Below are 19,569 nucleotides of genomic sequence, written 5' to 3' on the forward strand. Positions count from 1 at the left end.
GCCCTGTGACTCTCCTTCCCCTGGCTTCTCCTTTCCTGCTCTCCCCTGATTCCTCCTCCTTTCTTTGTGCTCTCTTCTCTACCACTAACGTGGGGAGGCAGGATGTTTCATGGAGACTAGGCGCAGGCCGGGGTCTGGTTACAGCAGAGGCTGTGGTTGCAATGGGAGACGACTCTTTCTGCGTGTTTCAGGTTCTCCTGCCTAGAGAGGAGATCAGCGTGTCTCCGGACGACATTATCGGAATACAGCATAACGCAGAGGTGAGCTCCCTCCTTCGGTGCCGGCAGCACTCCCATTCCCCCTGGCGGCAGAGCTATATCAGCCTCGCGAAGGCTGGCTGGTGGGAGGGAAGCATCAGCAGCTTTACCAGCCCCACCTGGGTGGACCATGTCGTCTGTGACCTCCGAGTGACCTTTGTGGGCAAGACCCGGAGCTTTGCAGCCACACCACGGCTGGCCAGGCATTTGGCACACGGGGCGCACACCTACACGGCAACGGTGAGGAATGCGGTCAGCAGCAGGCAGGTGAACTGCACGGTGGAGGTGCAGACCAAGGTCAGTGGGCTGCAGATTATCCACCCGACACCGGTCAGCGGGAAGCTCAATGTGGCCACCAAGAGAGAGACTCTGATTGTCATCAAGATTCTCTCCGGCTGTAATGCCATGGCTCGCTGGATGGCACCCGTGGGTAAGGCTGGGGTGTTGTTTGAGGCCACCTGCCCGGGCAGCATTGTAGCACATGTCCCCGCCTGCCACAGAGACACTGCAGATACCTGGTTCTCCTCGGCCCTGCTTCGCATGGAGGAGCCGAGAATGGAGATGCTGAATGTGCTGGTGTCCAATGAGATCAGCTCCCAGAAGCTGTCGGTGAAGATCCAGTCATACAATGCCATCGAAGGGCTCCGGGTGGTGCCGCCTGGCCCCCGCAGGATGCTAGTGGATGTGTCTCAGGTAGGTCATCTTGCTGCAGTTATCACGGCTGGGTTATCATCAAGGGTATCCCTCCAACATCTCTGGCCCCGCTGCCACCCCGTCACCCTATTGGATGCTGGCATATGGGCTGCCTGATGGTTTTACTATAACACCAAACCTATGGTCACGCAGCTGCAAGATGAACCTGTCCTCATCTAGCTGAAGCTTCCAAGAAGGGTAGCCCCAGAGCCTGTCCTACCCTCCCTCAGGATGCACGGGGGCCCCAAAAGCCAGGCTAGCATGGGGCATTGTGTGTCTCACCTCCCTGCTTCAGTGTCAGGGAGCCGGCTGTGTTACGTCCATTGCATGGCTGCTGGGGAGCAGGCAAATGCCGATGTTCCCTGTGGGTGAAGTCTTCCATCCCTTTGCTTTAGGCCTGTTGGCACTTTCCACCCCTTAGCCCTACTCAACACAACCAGGAGGAAGCAATCTGAGCCCAGCCCATAGGTCTGCTGTAAACTGCTGATTGTTTTGCTTGGCAGGTGTTCTCCGCAGAGCTGACCCAGGGCTCCTCTGTCTCCTACAACTGGGTCATCGACAACATGGACATGTTCGCCTACAATGGACAGACCTACAGCGTCAAGTTCAAGAGGCCTGCCACATACCAGCTGAAGGTGAGCACGCGTGAGAACCAACCCTAGGTTCCTTCAGCTGTGGCCCAGATCATAAAGCAAGGGAAGAGTGTCTCGGAGTCAGAACAAGGAACTGGGGAGTCAGGGCTCCCGGGTGCCTTTTCTCGCTCTGCCACTGCTGTGCTGTGTGACTTTCAATGAGAGACTCTGTGCTTTAGGTTCTCCGCTTGTAAAAGGGAGGCGGTAATTCATATCCCCCTCACCGGCCGGTTTGGAAGGGGTTAAATGTTTATAAAATGCTAGGAGACCCTTCAGTCAGGAGCACCGTATTAGTCCCCGCCCCCAGAGGGGTACTTTTGGGAGGAATGACGGATAGGCAGACAAATGTGCAAATTATTATTAAAATCAAAACACAAGGGTGTAGAAACCTGTTTGTTCAGCCGAAGGCCTGGCAGGACTCAAGACACATCAGGCAGAAGCACGGAACAGCCGCTGTCAAACAGTAGCAGCTTGACTCAGGACTCTGTACTCTACACACTTGCCCCAGTTGCTTTTCCCCCACGGAGACTTAACTTCTGATGGGAGTCATTGTATGCTCCACTCTGCCGCCGCTGAGTTGCCAGAGGGTGCTGTGTGGGCAGTGATTAGCCGCCATTGCACATCTCCGTGTGTTGCATTTTCCTGACCGTCAGGCCAACGTCTGTTCCTGGCTCCGGTCCCCACTCTCCCTGTGCTCCCAATGAGAACATCACCGCAGTGCTACCATTCCCTGGACCTCTTCCCCCAACATGGGCGGCAGGATGCACTATGCTGGGAATCAGGGGAGCGTGTAACATGGGTGGGGCGAGTCGCATGGGAATGCGTTGCAGCCAGGGTCTGTGAGACAAACCAAGGGGGGAGGAGAATCCGTGGTCATGGTACTGTGGGGTGGGAGGCATCGACGGTCTTGGTGGAGTGGGCGGGGAGGTCAGAGGTCTGGAGTAGATGGGGAGTCGGAAGAAGGGAATGCCGTCTGTTCAAATTTCTTTGCGTGGTTGATGCCCTTCTGTTCCTTCTGCACAGCTGCGAGCTGAGAACCCTGTGAGTTCGGAGATGGTGGAAGTGGCGCTGACAGCCGAGGCTATGAATCCACTAGCCAACCCTGAGATATTGGGGCTCCCTGGGGTGGTGGCAGTTGACACCCTCCAGACTTTGGTGTTCAGGGTGGAAGTGGACACTGCCATGGAAGTCACTGTGAGGTGAGAGTCCCATGGAGTCCAAGAAAGGAGAATTCCTCCCGCAGACTAATGTGGTCTGATCCCAGAGCGGATCACCAAGGAACTTCCTAGAGAGACCAGCCTTCACGGGCAGCACTCCTTGTACCATCTGCTGACATCCTGTTTCAGTGCCTCTTTATGTGTGATCTCTGACAGGAGTCCTTTCTCCCCCGCAGCTGGGTCAAGGCTGTAAAGGGGTATTCTAAGAGGTGGCAGGTTGGAACTGGTATCTCTCATCAGGAATGAGGAACCAAGGTGGGATATGTGGAGATTATTCAAGGGGTGAAAATAGAATTGTAAAACTTGGCTGGGTTTGAGATCCACCCCCAATGGGCTTAAGTTACCAGAGGCTCTGGTGAGAAATGTTCGCAGGTGATGTGGCGTTGGAGGGCCTTGGCCAGCTATGTCAGTAAATGCCAAAAGGAGGCTCTCTAGGCAACAACTTTCTGCAAAGCCCACACCACAAACTAGGCAGAGACTGAGCTGGAAAAGATGCACTGATAGTGGGACATAAGAATTGCCAAGTCAGATCAGATGCGAGGTCCGTCTCGCCCAGCCTCCTGTCTTCAGAGAAAGGTGCAAAAAACCCAACCCCACTGTAGCCGATGTGAGATAATCTGTTTTCTCCCCTGATGTTGGATTTCTTCCTGATCCTTTCTAGATAAAGACTGGCTTTAGCCTTGAAACATGAGCTTTAATGTCCCTTCCAAAATGTACATTTGCATTTGTTGTTCTAACGCTGAGTATTCATGATATTCACACAACTGCCCAGTCTCTGAACCAGACCCCTGTCTGTGAGATGGAGCTGTTTCTCTTTGCAGGTGGGGCTTTGGGGATGGCAGCCCGGAGGTGGAGAGCCTCTTGTCTCCCCCCTACGATTCTCAGCTGTCACGTCCAGATCCACAGGGAGAGAGGGTCCAGGTGCTGGCCAGAGTGACCCACACGTACACTCAACCAGGTAAGAAAGGGGCTGATCCTGAGGGGTCACCTGGGCTCAGAAGGGCTCTTAGTCCACGAGTGGGAGAGGGAGAGAGAATGGGAAAGGAAGACAGAAGGATGATGGGAGAGAGATACCGTCTCAATTATAGTTCAAATGAGTACAGAGAAATAGCCTGAGCACAATGGGAGTGACACATTCTCTCTCTCTAGGCACAAGAGTCCTAGAAACCCCGGTTCCTTCCCACACTGCCTTTCTTCTCTGCTTCCACAGGTGACTACTCAGTGACCGCAGAGGCCGTCAACAAATACGATCGAGTGGAGCGGGTGGCCAAAGTCCGTGCGGTCTGCCCTATAGCTTCCGTGACCATTCTGGTGACTCCAGCCTCCCCGCTGGTGAACGAGGTGACCCAGTTCGAGGCGTTACCCCGCCCTTCCCCCTACGGCATTGTTTACTCCTGGAACTTCAATGATGGCTCTCCCACGCAGGAGGGAGTGAATTTGTTGGTGCGCCACCGCTTTGAGAAGAGCGGGGTTTACAACGTAGTGCTGCGGGCCAACAACAGCCTCAGTGAGGTGCCGTCTGACGTGGCTGTGATGGTCAGTGAAGGTGTCACGGGTCTCCGCTTGGTGGCCAGCGGACCTACTGAGCTGGGTTCAGCCACAGTTGTCAGTGCCGTGTTGGCCTCTGGCACAGATGTCCTGTGGACTTTTAACATGGGGGACGGGTTCATCTACAGCAACCTGAATCTAAGCTTCATCTCTCACACCTTCGCCAAGGAAGGCAACTACACGGTGACGGTGATGGCTCACAATGCCGCCACCTCTGCCCGTGTCTCCACCATTGCAGAGGTGTACCGGCTTCAGATCACCAACATCCTAGCACCCAACTGTCTCTCCAGTGGGGAACGGACTCCCTTCCAAGCAGTGGTAACGGGGCCGAGCCAAGGAGTTCAGTTCTGCTGGGATTTCCAAGATGGCAACCCCCCTTCTGTTGGGGACGGGGACCCCACGGTCTTTCACAGCTACCCAGCAGCGGGGAGCTACCAGCTGAACCTGACTGTACGTGGCACAGTAAGCACCACCTCTCGCCAACTGGCCATCTGCGTGGAGGATCGGATCCGGTCGGTTAAGCTGACGGCACCGACGCTGGCTTTAGCTTTAGGGGAACCCACGTGCTTCCAGGCTGAGGTTGTTCCAGTGCCAGACCCCCAGCACCAATATCGGTACCACTGGGATTTTGGTGTTGGTGAGGACCCAGTGACCTCGGGGTCTCCAGAAATCACGTTCACCTACCTGGAGGGAGGATCATACCGGGTGACAGTGACTGTATGGAACACGGTGAGCCGGCAAAATGCCTCAGTTGATATCCTGGCTCAGAGGGCGATTGGCACCATCTCCATTCTCCACAGCGGTGAAACGGGGAGCTTTCTGGCACTGGGCACCTCCTACCTCTTTATGGCTGAGGTCCCCTGGGACAGTGCGGCCACCTTCCTGTGGAACTTTGGAGACCATTCTCCCCCGCAGGTAGGTCAGAGCACTTCCCACACCTACCGCGGAGCCGGAGACATCACCGTCACCGTGACCGGAGAGAACCAGGTCAGCCATAGAAACTCCTCGCTCAACATGACGGTCCTGGCCCCGGTGCAGCTGCTGACTCTGAGCACTGAGTGGCCAGTCTGTGAAGTCAGGCAGGAGGTCACCTTCCACGCCTCCCTAGCATCAGGAGACCAGGTGCGCTACCTCTGGGCTATTGGAGAGCCACGTGGCTTTCAGAAGGGGGCCGCCACTTTCTCCCACGCCTTCCCTGCCACCGGCGTCTTCATGGTTTTTGTCGCAGCTGAGAATGCAGTGAGCACGGAGAAGGCGAATGTCACTATTGAGGTCCAGGAGCGAGCCCAGGGGGTTCAGATCCACAGCAGGAACATGGTGCAGGGCAGGTACCTGGCCTCTGCCGAGCCCTTTACGCTGACCGCCGAGGTTACCCAGGGCTCCAACCTCACCTTCCGCTGGGTGATTTCTCGAGGGCTGCGCCGAGTGTTCACCGCTACGGGACAGTCGCTCACGTACTGTTACAATGCGAGTGGGGAGCTGCTGGTAGAGGTGAGAGCTGGGAATGTGCTGGGAGAGGCGTCTGCTGGCCTCGCCCTGCAGGTGGTGGCGAGAGCCTGCGGTGTGAAGGTCCGGGCTGCCAGCGACAGCGTGGCTGTGGGAAAGCCAGTGAACCTGTCTGTCTCTGTGGCCTCTGGGACTCATTTGCTCTATTCCTGGCACGTTGAGGAACATGCCCAGCCCCTGCTCACCAACTCCTCCTCTCTGTCCTACGCTTACTCCACTCTGGGCTCCAAGCTGGTGTTCGTCACCGTCTCCAACGTCCTCGGTTCCAGCAACGGCTCCACAGAGCTGAGAGTCCAGGAGCCCGTTTCCAGGGTGAGCTTCACAGTGGAAGGAAGCTCTCTCCCCTTCTTCTTGATGTCAGACACCTCTAGGCAGCTCTGGGGCTCGGTGGCTGCAGGCTCTGATGTCAAGTGGGAGTGGCAGCTGCGGGGGAAGGAGAAGCAGCAGCTCTTCTGTGGACAGAACGTCTCCTGCAAATTCAGTGCGGCTGGAGTCTACCAGGTGGACCTCCGAGCCTGGAACGATGTCAGTGAGGACACAGTCCAGCATCCTGTGGCCGTCCAAGATCCCGTGGCCGGGCTGGCAGTGGAAGTGGACAAGCAGGACGTGTGCACCGATGACAGGGTAGTCTTCACGCTGCACACCCAGAGGGGCACGAATGTGAGCTTTGCTCTCACCATCCCCTCTTTGGGGCTCAGCCTGGATGTCCGCGGAGGAACGCATCACTTCTCTTTCCCAGCGGCGGGTTCTCATCGGGTGCTGGCGTCGGCCTCCAACAACGTCAGCGTGCAGCTGGCCTCCGTTGTGGTGCAGGTGCTGGAGAAGGTTCGGGGGCTGCACATCCCCAATTGCTGCCCAGCCGTCCTGGAGTCCAACAAGGAGCTGGCGCTCATGGCACAGGTGCGAGCTGGGGAGAATGTCACCTTCTTCTGGATCTTTCACCTCCCTGGGCACCCTGCCTATAAAGCAGCAGGCCAGCAGGTTGGGTACATGCCATCCGGAGCAGGTAACCTGACCATTCACGTAGAGGCCAGTAACCTGTTCTGTGCCGCGTCTCTGACGGTGACTGTGGCCCTGCAGGTGCCCATAGAGGCAGCCACCTTGTCCAGCAATGGGACTGGGGCTTTCCTCAATCAGACGGTGGCATTTGACTTGGCGGTCATGGGTGGCAGCGATCTCCGCTCCGTGTGGAAGTTCGGGGACTCAGAGGAGACCTTTGCCGGCAGCGGGGACAAGAGGATGCTTCACCGTTATGTCCGTGCTGGGGATTTCTTAGTGGAGGTGAAAATCTACAATGAGGTCAGCTTTGTCCTGGTGCAGATGACGGTCACCGTGCGGGAGCTGGGGTGTGACAGCCCCATGGTGAGGCTGGTGGAGCCGCCCTCATCTGTCCCCAGATCCCGCACCAGCTACTTCGAGGCCAGCGTAGACCTGAAGGGCTGCACGGCCTACAAGGCCCTGTATCTCTGGGAGGTTTTCAGCAGCCCTAGCTGCGAGCACCTGGCTGAGGCTGACCAGGTGCCTCTGCAGCACACGGACCTGCTCACCCCATCACTCATGCTCCGCAAGCTCTCGCTGGACATCGGCACCCACTGCTTGCGCTTCACTGCCTCCCTCCAGCACACCCCTCTGGCCCGGACGCTTTCCCTGCTCATCACCGTCATCCCCAGCAAGTTGGTTCCCTTCATCCGAGGCGGGTCGTGGAGGAGCTGGTCTGCCCAATTGGACCTGGTTCTGGATGGCAGCGGGTCGTACGATCCTGACGTGGGGAGGGACGCAGACCCCTCCCTGGAATATCACTGGGGCTGTGAGGTAACAAAGGGAACCCAGCAGGAGTGCCTGTCATCACTCACCTCCGCTCGCCTGTGGGAGGGGCTGGAGCTCTGAGTGCCCTGGGGCAGAGGGGGTTGGATCAGAGTCTAGGGGAGGGCAGGTGCCTTCTTTGGAGGATACTGTGTAACTCCAAACCCCCCCACCTCACAGCTCCCCACTTCTTCATCCCACGCCCGCCCCCACTGATCACTCAATCCGCAGCCTGCTGTCCAGGGTCCGTCAGTCCTCCCGCTCAGGCGTGGGACAGGGACAGATAGCCCAGGAGTGAGTTAATCAGGTCTCTCTGTGTGTCTCCCACTCAGAATGTGTCCTCGCCCTGGTGTGCCCCACCTCGCCTGCAGGGAGGGGCCAGCGTCACCGTTCCCCGCACTGTGCTCTGCAGAGGCACTGGCTATCGCTTCATTCTCACTGTGAAGAAGCCGGGGAAGGAACCAGTCTCTGTGGCCCAGATGGTGAGCTTCGAGTGGGGAGGGGTCAGTCTGGGGAAGGACGCTGAGGGACCAGACCCTCAGTCTCACTGGCACAGAGCCAGCCCCGTCACGGAGGCATATTGCCTTCTCAGCAGGAACGTGTGGGCAACGACCCCTCACTGAGCTTTGGGGCTGCTCAAGGAATGGGGTTACAGCTTGGAAGTGCGTGGATTGGTCCATGTGCCTTCAGTGCTGGGCAGATACCAGCCAGCAGCCGTGTGGTTATGCTGCCACCCTGGCACCTGACCCCAGCCCCAGTGCCTGGGCCTTGTGTCTCCCGCTTTGGGTGCCAGGCACAGTCACCTGTCACCAAGGGCTCACGCCCTGTGTCCCAGGAGCTCATCCCCTCTATTGCATTGGGGCTGCTCCGTTTCCACAGAGGTGTACGTCAGGGGAGGGCTGTTTTCCTATGTGGTTTGAATGATCCTGCCGTCCACCTGCAGGTTTGGATCGAGGCCGGCCAGATCCTGCCCGTGACCATCGAGTGCCGTTCTTGCAGCGCCCTGTCGAGCTATGAAATCAGCAGGAGCGTCCACGTCACTCTGGCCGGACAGTGCCAGAGCTGTGACAACAGGACCATAGTGAGATTTGCTTTGCTGATGCATGAAAAGTCCCGTACGGGGCCACTTGTACTTTGCTCACACCCCAGCTCCTGCCACTTGGGAGGAGGTCTGGTGGTTTGACTTTAACGCGCACCCCAGTGGAGAGATCCCCGCTCTCCAAGCACTGCTCTCCCCCCACCCCCATTCCTTGCCCCATAAATGCCCGTAGGCTCATGGTGCTGCTTTGAGCTTACAGTTACGAGTGACCCTGCACTGACCGGAATAGCCAGCTGATCTGTGGAGCTTGAGGGAACGTGAACTCTGATTAGCCGTACTCGAGGTGCTCCGGCCCATGAGGAAAGGGGGTGTTACTGGGGAAGGGGTGCTGGGAGATAACTCAGAGAGGATAAATCTTACAGCAGAAGGAATGGGTTGAGTGACTAGACCAGGAAACTGGAAGGCAGGACTTCTGGGTTCTAGTTCTGACTCTCTGGGTGACCTTGGTCAAGTGATTTAACCTCTCTGTGCCTCAGATTTCCCCTCTTTAATTTTAGGGATAATGTGCCAGCCGGGTGCTGTGAGGCTCCGTGCATTGGGATTTGTCAGCTCTGGGAAAGGCTTGGATGATGGGCACTACAGAAGGGCCAGCCTGGTTCTCTGGGCACCCCTATTGGGCTGCTGTCTCACCCATGTCCCTCTCTTTGACCCTTGCAGTACAAGTGGACGGCTCAGAGTTCAGATGGACAACCTTTGACCCTGGACCATGTGACCACCTCCACGGGGGACTCGAACCGGGACCTGGTGATCAGACAAGGGGTCCTGCGGGATGGGGTGAATTACTCTTTCACGCTGTCAGCCTCCCAGCCTGGCGGGCAGCTGCAGGGGGGATCCAGCATCACTCTGACTCCCAACAACCCGCCCAGGGGAGGGGTCTGCACCCTGACACCTGAACACGACCTCTACCTCCTGGAGACCCTGGTCTCATACCAGTGCACAGGTAACTCTGCCAGGGCATCCTTTGGGCAGCTGCCCCCCACGCACGCACAGGGCAGAAGTTGGTCATTTGGACACCAAAGAGTACACAGTGCCATCGAAAAGGGAGAAGCTCCCAGCCCTGTGCAATGTATGTGGGAGGGTGAGAGGGATATTCAGTCCGCGTCCCCGGTACAAAGCCCCCAGGGTGGGAGCGAATGGGCATGCTGACGATGCACCTGGCCTGGCTAACTGTGACTATGGCAAGGTGCGGATCTGGGGTCTGTGCGCACAATAATAGATAGACTCTCAGGGCCTCGGGAGGTGACAGAGTCTCTGGGGCCGGCTGCCAGCCTTCTGCACTCGCCTGGTTAAGCCAGGTGATTTTGACATGCTCTCGGTGCTCCGTATTGCAACATATGTTTGCAATAGCTGCAGAGCCCGACGCGGCACTGGGAACACAGGGAGGCCTGAGGCTGAGAGTCCTGCCAAGAGAGGAGGGAGGAATCAGTTTGGCTGCGGGCCAGGGGATTTGGCAGGTCGCACATGCAACCATGGCCTGAAGGAGCCCAAGAGGCAGTGACTGGGCGGGTGCCCGTGTTCTGGACTCCCAGCTAAGTCACACTCGCTCTTCCTCCATCCACGTCTCCCTCCCCTGCTCTCTCAGGCTGGGTGGATGAAGACAGCAGCCCAGTGCAGCTGATTTACACCCTGATTGCTGAAAGGTGTCCCCCCGACGGCAGGCACTGCCAGCACTTCTGCCTCTACCGCGGGATCAAATCTTCCTTCGGCACCTTCCTCCCTGCGGCCACAGGTGGCAGGCGCACCGCTGTCAATGTCCTGGTTGAGCTGGAGGACTCGCAGGGGGCGAAGACCCTGGCCCTGAATCGGTGAGTGTGGGCAGATCCAGGAGGGGCGCGCACGAGGAGATGAGCCTGGCCGGTGTTCGGCACAGGTGTGCATCCTGGAAGCTGAAAGATCAGAGAGGCAGCCAATAGTGTCTTTGGACTATGCTTTGGATTCGAAAGTGGCTCCACTGATGGGTCCAAAGCTCCCACTGTCCCCGGCTGCTGGGAGGAATGAAGCCTTTGGAGTTGGCTGGGATAACTTTATTTCCTTCCTTCCTTCCAGGACCCTGCCCCTTGCCATGCCGGTCCTCCCGGCGGGCTTCCCGACCGTCACCAGCTGGCTGAAGAACAAGAGCCAGTCAGAACTGTGGGGTGTGGTCCAGCAGGGCAATCCCCAGGAGGTGATCCCATACTCCCTGGCCCTCATCACCGTGCTGAATCAGGTAAGGGCTCCGCTGCGGTAACCCCTTCTTCCCTGACACCTGCACACACACACACGTGCTTGACCTTTGCACGTGCATGCACACGCCCATCCCCTCTCCCAGCAGAAGTGCCTCGCTCACGCGTGCTCGTGTGTGTGTGTGTGTGTGTGCTCCAGAACTCGGGCAGCCAGGGCAATGAGGAGGAGCTGAGGGACCGGATCTCCATCCGCAGCAACGTCACCGCCGCCCTGGCCTCCCTCAATATCTCCAGTGTGAAGGAGGTTGCCCAGCTGAGCGCGGCGCTGCAGCAGTGTGTGGTAGGACCTGGCTCTTGTCTCTTTTCCCCTGACTGTCACTCCCGTGGCGGCAGATAGGCTCCTTGCTTTGAGGAAAGCCCCTTCTCCTCAGCCTCCCTTTCCTCGCTGTCTGCCTCCGTTTTCCCATGCACCAGACTGAAAATGTGCCCCTTTGGGTGGGTGTGACTAGCCCCCTGGTCCCCCCCATGTGCTCGCAAAGCCCCCTGGTATGGAGCTGTTTGTCGTGGAGGCAGGGCCTCCTCTGGGACAGCTGCCTAAGGAATGGGCGGAGGGGGAATCCGGGAGCCCAGTGCCCCCCAACCTCCTCCCATCGGGGTGAAAGAGCAGGGGGCAGAAGAAGAGGGACAAGAGAGTATGTGGTGATGGCTCCTGCTGCCTGGGTCAGTGGAGAGTCGGAGAGAGGCCTGGGAGACAGAGAAGTGAGCATGTCCTGCTGGCACCCTGTTGCAGGGCGGGCAGACTGGGTAGGGCTATAGGGACAGGGAGGGGCGCTGCAATGGTGGGTGCTCTCTCAACGCCTCCCCGTCTTAGACGGAAGAAGGGAGGAGTGGAGTGGGGTGGGGAGATTGGCAGGTCTCGGCTGGCTGCGGCGGTGACGGAGAGTGGGAGTCAGGGGCGAGCAAAGTCTGCGGGATACGGCCGTGATAGGGGGAGAGTGAGGTGGGGAAGCTGAGGCAGGTAGGACAGATCTGCTGGAGTGTGACCTGGGGGCCCCCCTTTCCCATCCTCAGGCGTTCCCAGGAGAGCTCAGCCCCGAGAGCCAGGCCAGGACCCTGGCAGCAGCCCAGAGAATGATTGAAGTCATCAGCTCGGAGACGGAGGAGGGTCACGAGACACCCACCTCCGCCGGCAACAGCATCCTGGGGATTCTGGGTAAGCAACGAGCCACCTCAGCGTGATAGGGCGGGACTGGGGCGTGGGAGGCAGCAGGGCCGTATCCCTGGGAGTCCATGACTCTGCCCTCTTGCCACCGACTCCCCCAGTGTCTTGGGCAGCTCTCTGACCCAGTAGCAGCCCAGCTCTAAGTGCCTCAGTCAGGCTCGGTGATTTTGGGTGCTGCAGATGTGGCCTTGAGGACACAGCAGCCTTCTGCTTCCCGGACCGTCGTTCTCAGCAGCCTTGCCAGGCCTGAGGTGAAGTCTGACACTAAGGGGCTCTGTGCTGCTGGTGGGGCTGCTGCCCTAGTGAAGGGAGATGTGAGGACAGGTGGGGCCGTGGGAGGAACCGGGGAAGCAGCAGGACTGTAACCGAGGGGTGTGAAATCTTTCCCAGGGAGCACATTATCAGCACTGGACACGGCCCCCCACCCACCTCTGTCTGGGGCCCCTGGTCTCAGCACGGCCTTGACCGCCTTCAACCTCACCCGGGCCCTGATGAAGTCCCTGATGAGGTCCCGGGTCCTGAATGAGGAGACCTTGTCGCTGTCTGTCTCGGAGATCCGCACACAGGGCAAGAGGGCCGACTCCCCCAACCTGCTGTGCCAGGCGCCCTCTGAGCGGTGTCTCTTCTCCGTGCCCAGCACGGTGGCCGGGCAGCTGGCAGGGAGCCAGGAGGTGGTGCAGGTGCTCATGGACATCTCCGTCAACCCTTTCCCGTTCAACTACTACGCCAACTCCTCCATCTCCACCCGCCTGGCGCTGCTGGAGTTCACCACTCCTGGAGGGGCGCCCATCCCAGTCTCCAACCTGGCCGGGGAGAGGGCTATCGGGCTGAGGCTGCCGACGGGGCAGCAGGAGCAGCGGACCTCTCCTCCAACGCTCATCCTCCTCCCTCCTGGGGAGTCAGTCAATTTCACAGTGAGGGCCTCAGCGGGAAGCCACGCTGAGGGGGTGCACATCCGTGTTGGCGTCACTGTGCAGGAGGGTGAGTCGTTAGCAGGACAAAGAGCTGCTCGTGGTCTGAGATGGGCAGAGCTTTGTCCAGCTAGTGGAGGGGGGCAGTTTGATGCAGATTAGCACTGGGGTTCCCTCTTCCTCTTGCATAGAGGCACCATGACCCTCAGCTACGGCCTGGGGGACAATAGGGATCCGAGTGATAGCCAGAGACTCTCCACAAGCTGCCCTTTAGGACTCATAGAGCCCGTTTGTAGGCAAGCCCCTAGGGGGCGAGACAGCCACAAACCCTGGAACGAGCCTGATGCCATCAGCAGAGGGCAGTGATCCACCAGTTCACACACATGCCCTCTGGTGCATGCTGGAGTGCAAATGGAGGCTACAAGTGACATGGGTTTGGTGACTCGCAGTCAGCTCAGTTTGTTGCTTTTCTCCGCATCAAACACCCAGATTCTCATTCGGGTGAGGGAAGTGGCCCTTCCAGATCAGTCCCCTTCCTTGCTGCTGTGCCCTTCCGAAGCACAGATTCCCCATGCCCAGGTAAATAAGTGCCAGATCTGGCTGAATATTTCAAACCCACAGGGAGTGACCGTCCCTCTCCTTACAGGTTTTGACCCTAGCCAGGAGAGCGAGCCCTCGATCCATTTCTATGGGCACTACACCCCGGTTCCCAATGAGTTCCACTACGCCTGGAAGGAAGAAATCATCTTTGACAGCCTGCAAGGAGGCAGCAGCGGGGAGGTCACCATCTTGCTTTCATCTCCGTGAGTATCCATTCACCCCCTGAGCTGGAATTTGCAGGTTCCTTCCTGCAGCATTGCTCCCTGGGGTTTGAGGGCTTCACCCGCCTTATGGACGGGGCCTGGGGGGGAGGGAATAATTGGTGTCTGTGAGAAACAGCTGACTCTTGCAGTGTGCCTTCCCAACACAACATCAGAGCCCGCCTTCTGAAGGGGATGAGCCCAGAGGGTGCAGTGACCCAGTCCAGGGCAGCAAAGGGAATCCATTCCCTGTGCAAAAAGACACTACTTCATTGGAGAGCTTTCCTCTCCGGGAAGGATTAGCAGGGTATTTGGGAGCTAAGGCAGAGGGGAAGATCCATAGCTCTTAACCACTATAGGGCAACAACCTAAGTGCACACAGCTGTGATGTCACTTTGCTTGGGTTGTACGGTGCACCCCTTTTCCACTGGCTTTGTGGAGCCTGAGGATGGGGTTTAAGGGGCCCTCTGCAAAGTCAGGTGTGGGGGTGGGGGGAAGGCAGATGCCCACTGTGTGGTACATTTGGGGTGCGGTGGGGGCCAGTCAGGGTGCCTGGCATCGCTCCAGGGAGCATCAGCAGGGCTTGGAGGAGCTCAGAGTGCTGCCGTTGGGCAGGGCTGGGGGTTTGGATCGGGGGCTTTTGGCATGGGGTATGGAGGTGCAGGATGGGAGTCAGAAGGTTGGATCCCTGTGTTAACGTTTGCTAACCAGGCCAGCAGGTTGGGGAGCTCATAGGCACAGCAGGCAGGGAAAGTGTGATCACAACATGGGGCCGGTGCAGCCCCACACGTGGAGTATGGCTGAGGCCAGCCCTGCTTGCGGGACTTGCCTGATGGTAGCCCAGCGTCCTGGCTGAATCCCGGGGATCTATGTTGTGCCACATTCCTCCTGCAAAAAGAAAAAGAGTACTTGTGGCACCTTAGAGACTAACCAATTTATTTTAGCATGAGCTTTCGTGAGCTACAGCTCACTTCATAGTGAGCTGTAGCTCACGAAAGCTCATGCTAAAATAATTTGGTTAGTCTCTAAGGTGCCACAAGTACTCCTTTTCTTTTTGCGAATACAGACTAACACGGCTGTTACTCTGATTCCTCCTGCAGTTTGCTTTAGATCCGCTGTCCTTCACTTCCTGTCCTAAACTGTGCATCTGTCATGGTAAACAGTGGCTGCATCCTGCCCCAGCGGGGGCTGCACTTCAGTGGTGTGTGAAGTCTGTAAGGGGGGGCGTTGGCATCCTTTGTATTGAGTGGTGTTACTGAACCGTAAGCTCACCCCTGTGCTGTCCCCTCTCCCTTCCAGCCACCGCTTCAACGGGACGCTCCGTGACTATCACGTCAACATCACCAACCGCTTCTCCCAGGCACCCGTCAGCGCCGCAGTCACGGTCTTTGCCAGCCTCTGCCAGTACTTCCACTTCCCCAGCATGCAATGGAGCACAGAGGGCCTGAGGCCGACAGCCGCCACCAGCCAGAAGGAGATTGTGTGCCTGACAGAACATCTCACCGTCTTCGGAGCCAGTCTCTTTGTGCCACCTCACAGCATCCTCTTCCTGCCCCCGGTAAGCCGGGCCTGGCTGTCCCGGGTATGCAAGGAGGAGATGGTTGGTTACTGTCCCTGTCAGTGTAATGGTGACAGCTGGCATCTTGGCCAGCACCCGGGGACCTCCAGAGCTAAAGCTGCACTTCTGCAGCTTGAGCTGATGAGCCAGGCTGGGGCTGTCGCAGCTCCTATCGTCTGTGGCTATGATGGGGAGCACGTAACACACACGGACCAGTGACTGCATTAGCGGCAGCCTGAGACCCTCTGCAGGCAGAACGCCCGTCAAAGGCAGTGCGGGCTTCCTGTGCGAAGAGCCAGGCTGTAGAAGCAGGAAGCCTGGTCTCCACACTGCGCGCTCGATCAATTGAGCCTTATGGAGTGTGCTATCCTGTAACTGTCTGCTCTCTCCCAGCGAGGAAGGACCTGGCTCACCTGGGTCTAGAACTGGTGGGGGGAGTGAAATTCTCCCCTGTGCAGAGGGGACTAGGCTAAGGGCTAGACACCACCTGAGCCAACGTATGCCCTGATTTGAAGACTTCAAGGAGACTTGAATGGTGCATAACAGGTCTTAGGCTGTGACGCCCCCACCCCCCAGTGAGTTTCCTCACCAAAGAGAGGGAGAGGGGAGATGATGAAGGGAAAGCAAGACTCCCTTGCGCAGTGATCAGCAGCTGGATATTGGCTAGGTCTGCCATGTTCGCATCCCGTGACTGAACATAAAGACCGACACTGTTGCCACCAGGCTCAGGTTCAAAGTCAGTTTGGTCTGTTGGAGAACAACTCGTCTCCTATTTGATCACGTCACCAGCAGAGACATGCATTACCAGATCTGTCTGAATAGCCACTCCTGCTCTGGGGTAGTGTTTTAGGGTCAGAGTTCCCCACTGCCCCATGCCCAGGAGCTTCCGTTTCCAAGTAAAACGAGCCGCTCTCTCATGGTCGAAGGTAGGAACTTGGAGGAAATATTCCCTCCTGGTCCTTCGGGGTTGTTTTCCTTTTAGTGCTCCCAGCACGCCAGATCTCCCTCTAACAGTGGTGGCCGTCGGTCCGCAGGAACCCACAGCTGCTCCATTCATTAATTTATCTGAAGGGGTTCAGGAGCCCAGATGCCAGGGTGATGGGCACGTTGGACTTGCTGTAATGACAATGAGGGTAGCACAGACGCTTCCTACCTCTTGCGTCTCCAGGGGCGGATGGGTGGGTAGCACCCGATGGAGCCCCCCTCCGCCTGCTTCTACCCTCACCTGTGTTGGGGTTTCAGAGCAAGCGCTCCAGGCAGGCTCCGCTGGTGGTGATTACCTGCTGCGTGCTCTTCGCCATCTACCTGGGGATGGTGCTGATCGCCCACAAGCTGGACGACATTGACATCACCCGAGTGGGCATCGTCCCTCGCTGCGGCCAGCCCGGACGGTACAAGTACTGGGTAATGGTGAAGACTGGCTGGAAAAGAGGGTCAGGTAGAGTGGGCGGACAGCCCATTCCGCTCCCGTCAAGGGCCGGATTGCAGGGGGTGGGGAGGAGCGATGTGAACCTTGAGGCAGGCAGCCCTGATCTAGAAAGCTTCTGGAGAGCAGAGGTTGATCTGCATGCTCCATCGTTCCAGCCCAGTGGCATCAGTCCCTCGATGGAGCTGTGTGCGCGAAAAGCCCAGAACGGAATGGGCCTACAGCATTAATTCCTCCCTCGCCCCAGGAGCGGTGGGCTGTCTCTGAAGCCAGGGGGCGTTCATTGGTGGAGCTGTGTATAGTGCACGTAGGGGGATAGACAGGAAAGGGGAGGCCCAGGATAGAATGAATTTGGAAACCATACATTTCCCCAATGCCTGTTCGAGTTTGCTCCTCTTTCAGGCAGCTAGACCAATGCCCCTCTCCCACACCGTCTGGAGGCATCCAATTGTGCGCACTTAAAGGCCGAAACATCTGTTGTGTCAGCCACTGGCAGCCAAGTTGGGTTGTGGTGGGACAAGGCGGGTCAATTCTGATGGGGATAATAGATACGTCAGCTATCACGTTACACGTCTCTTCTAGGTACCACTGCACATGTAGGGATCAGCTTATATGGGCTGAACAAAAGTGGCTCTCGCCACCTGGACAAGGGCTGGGCCTTCCAGAGAAACAGCCAGGATATTTTCCAGGTGGAGACTGACGCAAATCTGGGAGAGATCTGGAAGATCCGCATCTGGCATGACAACACTGGTAAGGCACACATCGGCCATGGATTTCTCCGCATAAACTCTGCACTGCTCTTGCCATGTTCTGGGATCAATGGGACACGTAGATTCTTTACGTGTCATTAAGGTTTCATTAGTAGTGATTAACTCTGTTAATTTTCAGACTAGCCTTTATGTCCCAGGGCGTGATTTTTCCAAAGTGACTAGAGATTTGGGGTGCCCTTAAATGAGCCTGATGTTTGGAAGCGCTGAGCACCTGCCTTCAGAAAGAGAGGCCCCCTTAAGGGGTCCCAATTGGGTGCCCAAAATCACAAGTCACTGCTAAAAATCTTGGCCACCCCAACTATAAAGGGTCAGATCCTCAGCTAGTGTCAGTCAGTGTATTCTATTGACTTCACGGGCGCTGGGCTGATTTCCACCAGCTGAGGGTCTGACCTAATAAAGTTTCCTTTAAACTGAAGCCACCAAATTCAGAGTTAAAGCTCAAATCCTATCCTTAATTTGTCTCATTGCACCTATAATTTAACAGCACATCTGGTATAAAGAGGCGCCCTCTGTTCTTTGCAAGCCATGTGCAGCCCGGTGGAATTGTGAACAGTGATTAGCTTGAGCCTTGAGTTACCCCGATTTTGTGCCTTGGAGCTGACCCATAGCATCAGGACACATTTTCGTGTTTAACTCCATCGCGCTTTCTCTTCCCTGGTTGTGGCCTGCACAGTGTGCATAATGTGTCTGGTACACACTTACATTTCAGAGCAAAACGATTCACTTTAATGACCCACACAAAAGGGTGAGGGATCAAAGGCAGCGGTGGTCTTACTAATTTATAAGCCAGCCCATCCCTCACTAGCAGTTCTACAGACACAGCTTTGGCTCAGTCCCAATAAAAGACAATTGCAAGCTAGAATGTTAATTACAACAACGTATCCATGTACTGTTACCATCATTCTATATTTGCATGATTGTAGCATCCACAGTGCACTAGCTGCTGTCCCACACATATTGGGTGAGATGCAGTTGCTGCTCCAGAGAACTCACAAACTAAGTTTCCAAGCGCTTCTGACCAAGAGGAACTCGGTAGCTCACGTAAAATAGGTTAGCCTCTGTACATCCGTCCTGAGAACTAATCAGCTCCTTAGCTCCTGGATTACGTTGCAAAGCACATATTGTAACAAGATGGCCATGGACTCCTGCCTCAGGTGAGAATGGGACAGAGGCTAGAGTTCTCTTCTCCATCTCCCTCCATTGGAGGATGACTGAGCAAAGAAGTGAGCAGCCAGGATGTAAATCCATTTGTAACTGGCCTGGGAAGGCAGTCATTAGAAACGCAGGTGCGTCATTCTCTCCTCCTCTGTGTCCCCAGGGCTGGACCCTTCCTGGTACCTGCAGCATGTCATTATCTGGGACAGACAGACCGACCATATGTATTTCTTCCTGGTGGACGACTGGCTGTCCGTGGAAAATGAGAAAAACGAAGGGCTGGTTGAAAAGGAAGTCTTGGCTGCATGTGAGCGTTGCCCCTGGGGCTATGTTCTAGAGGCAATCCAAAGAGTCCCTTAGCATTATTACGGCAGTAGCACCGGGAGGCCCTGACCCAGGTCAGGAGCCACTTTGCTTGGTGCTGCACAAACACACAGTACACAACCGTCCCTGGCCTAAAGATCTGACAGTGTAAATAGACGAGGCAGACCCAGGGCAGGAGGGGAATTGGAGACACACGGAGGGGAAATGATTTGTCCAGGATTGCACAGCAGGTCAGCAGGGAATCTCCTGACTCCCAGTCCAAAGCCCTGTCCGCTACGCCACACGCTGAATGTGATCTGAGTGGACAATGGAGACGGGTATGAGGACACTAGACAGGCTGGCAGTGGGCGGGGAGTGAAGATATCTTTGACAGTGCGAGTGCTGCTGGTGCCCAGACTAACTGGAAGGAGTTCTCTAAGTGATGGTGGCAATGGAGACACCGGAGAAGACAACAGGAAAAGAACTCATGGTGGTGATCAAGTGAGA

The 19,569-nt window shown here is 56.9% G+C and overlaps 1 protein-coding gene across 5 annotated transcripts in view; it reads left to right on the plus strand.

Moving 5' to 3' along the window:
• Window positions 1–19,569, plus strand: part of LOC102929294 (polycystin-1) — a 64,429-nt gene that overhangs the window by 20,916 nt on the left and 23,944 nt on the right. For all 5 annotated transcript variants that reach the window (XR_006285939.1, XM_043528976.1, XM_043528974.1 and 2 more), the window contains 18 exons: window positions 192–950; window positions 1,454–1,585; window positions 2,606–2,781; window positions 3,621–3,757; window positions 4,010–7,665; window positions 7,989–8,138; window positions 8,600–8,737; window positions 9,413–9,695; window positions 10,338–10,560; window positions 10,802–10,961; window positions 11,117–11,257; window positions 11,989–12,130; window positions 12,530–13,120; window positions 13,697–13,853; window positions 15,150–15,408; window positions 16,651–16,846; window positions 17,417–17,584; window positions 18,923–19,066. Coding sequence is in view for 4 of the 5 variants with exons in the window: in XM_043528976.1 (XP_043384911.1) it covers window positions 192–950; window positions 1,454–1,585; window positions 2,606–2,781; window positions 3,621–3,757; window positions 4,010–7,665; window positions 7,989–8,138; window positions 8,600–8,737; window positions 9,413–9,695; window positions 10,338–10,560; window positions 10,802–10,961; window positions 11,117–11,257; window positions 11,989–12,130; window positions 12,530–13,120; window positions 13,697–13,853; window positions 15,150–15,408; window positions 16,651–16,846; window positions 17,417–17,584; window positions 18,923–19,066 (7,612 nt within the window). In the remaining variant the exon portion in view is untranslated. The remainder of the gene's footprint in view (window positions 1–191; window positions 951–1,453; window positions 1,586–2,605; window positions 2,782–3,620; window positions 3,758–4,009; window positions 7,666–7,988; window positions 8,139–8,599; window positions 8,738–9,412; window positions 9,696–10,337; window positions 10,561–10,801; window positions 10,962–11,116; window positions 11,258–11,988; window positions 12,131–12,529; window positions 13,121–13,696; window positions 13,854–15,149; window positions 15,409–16,650; window positions 16,847–17,416; window positions 17,585–18,922; window positions 19,067–19,569) is intronic.

The sequence above is a fragment of the Chelonia mydas genome, chromosome 14, assembly GCF_015237465.2.
Source record: "Chelonia mydas isolate rCheMyd1 chromosome 14, rCheMyd1.pri.v2, whole genome shotgun sequence".
NCBI classification, from domain to species: domain Eukaryota; kingdom Metazoa; phylum Chordata; order Testudines; family Cheloniidae; genus Chelonia; species Chelonia mydas.